General features: G+C 47.8%; 1 protein-coding gene across 1 annotated transcript in view; it reads right to left on the bottom strand.

The window, feature by feature from the left end:
- Positions 1-7,886, bottom strand: part of LOC142497670 (E3 SUMO-protein ligase ZBED1-like) — a 28,586-nt gene extending 20,700 nt beyond the window's left edge. Inside the window, exons 1-3 of the mRNA XM_075605766.1 lie at positions 7,406-7,886; positions 955-1,025; positions 447-709 (exon numbers count right to left, since the gene is read on the bottom strand). Of these exons, the coding sequence (XP_075461881.1) occupies positions 447-709; positions 955-1,003 (312 nt within the window). The 5' untranslated portion in view covers positions 1,004-1,025; positions 7,406-7,886. The remainder of the gene's footprint in view (positions 1-446; positions 710-954; positions 1,026-7,405) is intronic.

The following is a 7,886-nucleotide window of genomic DNA, read 5'->3' as shown; positions in this document are numbered from 1 at the left end:
ACAGAATGCCCAGTAAATATCACACGTGCTGGAATCCAGAATGTGCCCTATGCTAATCTTGCAGATACTTCTACCGTTAGGACCACAGAGAAGTCTTCTCATACACAAGTGCTCTCCCTATATCAGGAGTGGGCAACTCCTATCCTCGAGAGCCACCGACAGGTCAGGTTTTCAGGATATCCCTGCTTCAGCACAGGTGGCTCAGTCAAAGTCAAAGACTGAGCCACTGATTGAGCCACCTGTGCTGAAGCAGGGATATCCTGAAAACCTGACCTGTTGGTGGCCCTCGAGGACTGGCGATGGCCACCCCTGTTTTTTCTTGACGGTCTTATGAAAAATGCCATGCAAAACTTTTACCTTAACGCAGAATTCTACATTTCTTCCAGAAAAGACCCCAGAACCATGGGCTCCTGGGGGATAGTGTAAGTTTGTAAAACTGCCCTTACCGCCCAAGAGTATACGGTGCACTCGTTCCTGTCCACTAGGATATCCCCTTCATATGGGCCAAAGATGCAGCCACGTGGAATGACAGGGATAGTACACCAAATTCCAAACCCTCCTTGAGACCTTTCTTTGACCACCAGCCCCTCTGGCAGGGACAGCAGAGCTCGGGAAGGTACATTCTCTGGAACAGTTGTGTCCAAGATAAAGGTTGGGACTCCATGCTGTGGACAGGAATCTCTGAAGTATAAGCGGCAATCCTCGCAAACTGGAAAGTTGAAGGGTAAAGAAAATGAGAAGGCATGTGAAACAGGAACCCGTGGCAACCGGGGTATTTTCCTGATCTTCTCTCCAAGCTACACAAATTGTCTACCTTTACAAGCGAAAAACCAAGCCTCTCCCCAGTTCTTCCTGTAGGCAGAGCAGAAACTAGCCTCTTGCAGCCAGATTTTGGTGACTATCTGTAGTACCAAACCACGCTGTGCAGAAAGTGACAAAAAATGATCAACTTACAAAGCAACTCGTCTTCCAGCTGGGCACAGGCCTCCTCCGCAACCTGCATCGTTTGACTGATATGAAGACACCTGCAGGGAAAAAGAAGCCCGTCTGGGGAACTCAAATCTTTCGGTGCTCGAGACTGTGTTCTACTTTGTACTAGACAAATGCTAATCATGCCAAGGACAAAAATCACGTCCTTTGTAATTAGAACTATTTTTGTCTCAATCTCTATCCTTTCAAAAGATTACAATGCTACACCCGTTTATCAGGCCACAGCGGAGGTGTTAGTCCTCCTCCTTACTTTTATAGTCTAACTCGGGGGGGGGGGGGCAAACTTTAATGTTTGCGTCCCCATGGCTGCTCCCCCACCCCCTGCATGTCTTTTTCTAGCGTCTCCATGTTGTCATGGCGATGCGTCGCCAGATGCTGCTGGAGAGCAGGTAGGAAGCATACTGAGACCTCGCGCGCTCCCCCGGCATTTTATTTAAATGTTGTGGGGAAGAGCATGGGGCCTATGTAAGCGCCGCGCCCCCCAGAAAAATCTGCGCCCCCCAATTTGCGCCCCCCTGGTCTAACTGGCAAGTGGCTGTATGTGAGGTCAAAATTATTGTGCAATAAGCATTCGTGTGTCATTAAATTATTTCTAGCTCTCAAATATATCCCATCGAAAACTATGATACTTTGTTACAACAAACCAACTTTATAATGCGGTCTTCAAACATAGTTCAGTTTTGATCAACATGAGATCTCAATAAATTACGTACTTTTTGTTATCCCTAGCTGAACAGTGAATACTAAACAAATACATCTGCAAGGAACTTAACTTTGAGAAACCAGTAATACCGCTGCCAAAAATGACTACCTTAATTCAATTAAGGATATGTTTCCAAAGGGTGAATGTTGATATAGTCAAGAATTATTGGAAATGCTTACTAGAAGTTCCCACTACAATTGCTAATTATTTATCATAACATTTAAAGCATATTACCTAGCAAATGAGTGTTGACATTATGAGAGAGAAAAAAAGAGAATGCCTTTCCTGCTCCTTTAGTATCAAATAGTCACATTTAGTGCTACATGGCAGTGCAGACATTTGAAGCCATTCCAAAAAGTTTAAAATCTTAAAGCCAAAGTTTAAAACAGAAACTCGAGACAGTGTCCCTTCATAGTCACAAGTAGTTTCCTCTCTAGTATATCATTTACGTATTTTAAAAAGGCAGGACACCCAGAGTTAAAATGGCAAAAATACAAATGCGCACTAAAGCTAAAATAGAATATGAAATCTAAATTAAAATGACAGAAATCTCTCCATGTAAGGTAAGTAGGGGCCCTGTTAAATGTGTGCCGATTTAAGGTGGGAATTGTCCAGAAACATTAGCCAGTGTGATTATTAACACATCTTAATGCATTACAGCCCCCCTCATACTAAAGGCCATACTCCATTTCAGAGATACTTCTTATTCCCGTAGTCTAAAACCATCAGAAAAACTTGCTGTATCAGCTATCCCGACTCCAAACAGGGGCGCTAGCACACTATGGCCAATCAGTGCGGGGATAGCTGCACTGCATTGCAACATTTCCCTCTCCGATTGGCTCCCCGGCACTGATGCTGTCTGAGGCCATTTTGATTTTCCTGTCCTAAGGAGAAGGAAATTGTGCCAAAAGAAGTTCCCACCTACAGAATCAAAAGTTTTGCTTTGAAGAACAGAACAAAAAAAAGAAATGTCCCCAGATTAGAAGAAAATGGTCATATAAAGCCGCCTCGCTGTAAATAATGGATGTGGGCTCTGCTGGCCTCTTACGATAGTGCCATCTCAGAGGGACCATCATTTTGTTTTGCAAAGTACAATGATCAGTACCAATGGCTTAGGTAAAAATGGGCAAAATGTACAGATATACCCCGCATTAATGTACGCAATGGGACCGGAGCATGTATGTAAAGCGAAAATGTACTTAAAGTGAAGCACTATATTTTTTCCACATATCGATGCATGTACTGTACTGCAATCGTCATATACGTGCATAACTGATGTAAATAATGCATTTGTAACAGGCTCTATAGTCTCCCCGCTTGCGCACAGCTTCGGTACAGATAGGGAGCTGGTATTGCTGTTCGGGACGTGCTGACAGGCGCATGCGTGAGCTGCCGTTTGCCTATTTGGCGATATGTCCTTACTCACGAGTGTACTTAAAGTGAGTGTCCTTAAACCGGTGTATGCCTGTACTCTAATTTACTCTACTTTAATACTTCAAATAGGGTGACCATATTTGTCCCGGTTTTGCATGCGCAGTCGGTGCTCGACGACCGCGCATGCGCGGAGAGCACTTGCCGATCGCGCATGCGAGATTGGCGCTTGCCGGTTGCGCAAACTCCGATCACACGGTAGGCAAATGCTGATCTCGCATGCCCAGTCGCCAAGTGCCGATCGCGCATGGGCGGCAAGCAGGATTCAAAAACCGGGACAGCACCCTAAAAACTGGGACTGTCCCGGCTAAACTGGGACATCTGGTCACCCTACATTTAGAGTGCAATGCATTGCTGGCATGGGGTTAGTACAGGTGCCATGTGATCTGTATGAGGGACAAAATAACAAAAATGCAGATGATGCACTGTGCATAATATCAGATAGTAAAGAATCAGGATAAAAGAAAAACACAGCTTTAACTTCTATCTCGTGCAACACCCACATCAACATGCGTTTTGCCCAGCTATTCAGAGGGAGGTCGTCCTGAAGAGTTGGGCGCTGCTTACTTTTTATTTATGTTACCCCTTCACAGCCTCCGCATACCTCCATGCGGGGCGAAGGCACCGTTGCCCCAGCCTAAAGGTTACGATGGTAACCTCAGGAGCTACAGATTAAAAAAGTATTACATCATGATTTACCTAAAGAGCAGGGCAGGCTCAGGGGGAAACATACAGTACTAACATTATAGGAGTTAAACTCATATCGCTGTGGCTTTAAAGTAAAGTTGTGTTTATGTAATATGTGGACCCCTGGTGCTTTACAGTCAGCGTGAGGCAATGAGTGCGGCTGTAGTGAGCGTGCACCTGTGAGTTCAGAGGAGCGCTGCTTGAGGAGACAAATCAATTTGTCATGCGATGGCCGGGTCACGTGAGTGGTTCGCCCAATGACACGCACCCCCCTTTCCCCACCCCCCGCGCAACAGCCCATTGAATCGCTCCAGCATGCTCATCCGTGACGTCCCGGCACTCGAGTGCATTAAGCCTGGCCGAGGCCAGGCTGGGAGCGAGCCGTGAGAGCAGGGCGATTTGTGTCCAGCGTAGTTGCGCACAGGGGGGCGTGCCAGTGATGTTACGTGAGCGGTTCGCCCTCATTGGGCGTGACAAATTCAAAAGAATTTGTCTCGCCAAGCAGCAGAGCACAGAGCGCTCAAAGGCACACACTGGTCAAACACATTGTCGAAATGCGCACTCGCTATCAGCTTGGTCGAGCCCTTGGCCTCGTCCCCACTGCTCGCGGCTGCACGCGCTATGGCGTGCGGGGCGTGAACAAGATACGGCCATCTATGGGGCCAGCCCCAGTCATTGTCTGCGCGAGCCTGCAGAAAACACGATGCGCGACCACCTTTGCCAAAAGGCAAATGGCCACGTCATGGCGACGGTTAAGCCAATGAGGGCGAACCAGTCACGTGATGTCATGGCCGCTCCCCAGCCACCCCTACCCGTAGCGAGTGATCTGAAGTCCTTCAGATTGCTCGGATGCAGGAAACGAGCGCCGCCAGGCACCCCGTCTCGCGCACTGTTGCCATTGCCTTAGCATACAATGCTGACACTGCCGCCAGGGATTCTGGGTAATGACATGCAAATGGTGGGTACAAGTTACAAAAACCCTCCACCTGCAAATAAAAATACCACTTGTAGGCAGGGTTGTCACAACTCGGCTTTGATCCGGAGACTACAGGTTACGCTAACCTACAGTATGTCTGGGCTACGGGTCTAGCTTTCAAATCTCCGGGCGAGGTGCGCAAACTGGGGGGCAGCGGGAGAAGAGGACTGTCAAAGCGGCGGAGGCGGCAGTCAGAACAAAGCAGGGTGGCAGAGAAGGAGGAGCGTGCCCCAGCAGTCCGACCCAGAAGTTAAGGCGTCGTCTCCCTTTGCATGGTCCTGTCAAAATGGCTGTCGCGTTGCCATGACAACAGGGTGCTCTGCGGCTTTGCCATGACAATGTGGCGCCTCGTGGCACTGTGATGTTCCATTGTCATGGCAACGCAATGCCATGTGCAGCCGCGGAGCTATTTTGACTGGACCATGCAGGGGGAGATGCCACCAGATGTTACCGCCGCCAGAGTAGAGAGTTAAATATAGAAATAAAAACCTTTAAAAAAAAAAAGGCTCCGGGTTATCAGAGCAGGTGGTGTCAAACCTGCTTGTAGGTACATTTGCACATCTCAAAAAGGTCTGCAACCCTGCCTTTCCCCATTACATCGCTTAGAAAAAACAGCGCTTCCACTGCGGCCAGGGATTCTGGGAAATGACATGCAAACGAGTCCACAGTGCCCCACTGGCTGCAGTGGAAGCATTATATGCCAAGAGATAATGGTGAGAGGCCGGGTAGCAGACCTTTCTGAGACATGCGATTGTACCCAGTGGTACAGTATTTTTATTTGCTGTACCCTGTACAGTGGATGATTGGCGTCATTCTTTTTATTCACCTTATCTTAAACTGGGTCTGGTTATACCTTACAAATATAAAGGATACAAATGTTGAAGTAGTGAGTGCACAAACTGCCAATTTAAAGAATACTTGCTGGTTACAGAGCTTAACAGGTTTTATCTGCAAGACCAGCGTTAAATTGGCATCAAACAGTTGTGTGTTTGCATTAAATGTTTTAAATTTAAAATTAGAAGTTTTAAAGTAAGATGGAGTCCAAAATGGCATACACTTGTGGGTGGCACAGGACCTTTAACCCTCTATCCACTGGTTACAGCGATAATACCAACTGCCATATCATAGTTTTCCAAGGATCCTGGAAGATGCTTTTTTTAGTACAACATTCTGGCCAGTGTGAAACAAGTCATTTATCAAAAAAAAAGACAGATGTTTAAATTGGGTGCGAGATGATTTAAAATTAACCTATCTGCTACCAGAGGAGTCGCACTGAACACCTTTGCCCTAGACTGCATCAAGTAAACATTGATCCATAGTTCATATTTTCCCCCTCACGACGGTTGCCCTGAAATGATTTCTAATAACATGAGCTGTCAACTCTCACTCACTTGGACTTTCAAAGGGACGGGATCGCTTTGCTTTAAGATGGTAAGCTCTTTTGAACAGCGGCCTCCCTACCTAGTGTACCAGTACATGTTAGATATGTAACATGGTTTTGAGGTCTCACAAGTATTGTCCTTCACAGCTGCAAAACATATTGGCGCTTCATAAATAAAAGCATAATAAAAACTCATGTTTCTCATCACTGGTTTTAGAGACCTCTACGGAGAATGTTTCTATGAAGAACTTGTTCCTCTTTGGTCCAAGAACACCTAACCCCGGACTTGTTAAGGTCACTGGACAGCACCCGTCATTAGGGGAGAGATTTAATTCTACACCACGTCCTCCACCTACATGAAATACATCACATATTTCACTATTCCTTACACTCAGTCTCCCTGGTTATTACCAAGCCCCCATCATAACCCCCCCCCCCCCCCCCCCAAATATATATCACTTTGTTACTTTCCCTCTGATAAAAAATCCCCTCTCCCCAATGCATCCATATATAAACAGATCACATCATTCCCCTCCCAAATGGGGTTTCTTACATCTTGGGAAGTCTGTTAACTGACCAATCTCCCTATTTACGAGGGAGACTCCCTGATTCCAATTTTTCTGATGACTCCCTCAAAATAATTACCCCGGCCCCATCCGAATCAATGGGAGTTTGGCATCATCTCCTGCATCTTCCCCCCACATCTCCTGCATCTTCACCCCACCGATCTCCTGCATCTTCCCCCCACCGATCTCCTGCATCTTCCCCCCACCGATCTCCTGCATCTTCCCCCCACCGATCTCCTGCATCTTCCCCCCACCGATCTCCTGCATCTTCCCCCCATCGATCTCCTGCATCTTCACCCCACCATCTCCTGCATCTTCACCCCACCGATCTCCTGCATCTTCCCCCCACCGATCTCCTGCATCTTCACCCCACCATCTCCTGCATCTTCACCCCACACCTCCCTGATAGAAGCTGCTGGCCACTTGTTTGTGATGCACCTGTAACAGTTCTATATCAATGTCTGTTATACTGCATATATCCCATGTATATACACACATTGCATAAACAGACGTGCAGCTCAGCATCTGGCGTCGCCCAGTCCCAGCCCGACACGGACTAGCAAGATATCGCGATATATCGATTAGTCGCAACTGTCGCCCCTTTCCCTCACACAGCACCCACTCGCCGGCTACCCCCGGGCCTTCCCGCGGCCTCCCAGGCGCTGCCTTACCTCGAGTATCGGCGATAATCGGCGATACCCTTTCCGATTGTTCCCCGACTCGGGCCGGGAGGTGGAGATACGGGGGTCCCGTGGGTGCGGGTGACCCGAGCAGCCGATTCCCCGACCTCCCCCCCACCCCCGTCTGTAGGTATCGGGAGGTATCGGTTCGCCTCCTAATGTCGCGATATCATCTCCTGTCGATGTGCGCGGCCGTAGTGATATTCTTGTGATTTTCAGCCCTTGTCTTTTTTTAATTTTTATTATTATTATTTATTATTGTTCTGATATTTCGATTTTCTTCGGCGAACGGGAAAATCCTGATACCGCGGGTCCAAGCCCCGCCCTCTTGGCCTGTACCGATTGGACATATCGATTAGTAATCAGGCCGTGACGGACACTCGCAAGGTCCAATGGCCGCCTGCCATCGCCCCCTGGCACCGCCTCCTCGTGGTTTGATCGGCAGCCGTCTGGCCAATCGGAACACAGCGCT

Source organism: Ascaphus truei, chromosome 6 (genome assembly GCF_040206685.1).
Source record: "Ascaphus truei isolate aAscTru1 chromosome 6, aAscTru1.hap1, whole genome shotgun sequence".
Classification (NCBI taxonomy): domain Eukaryota; kingdom Metazoa; phylum Chordata; class Amphibia; order Anura; family Ascaphidae; genus Ascaphus; species Ascaphus truei.
Note: the sequence above shows the minus strand (reverse complement) of the source record. Positions and strands in the feature narration are given on the sequence as shown.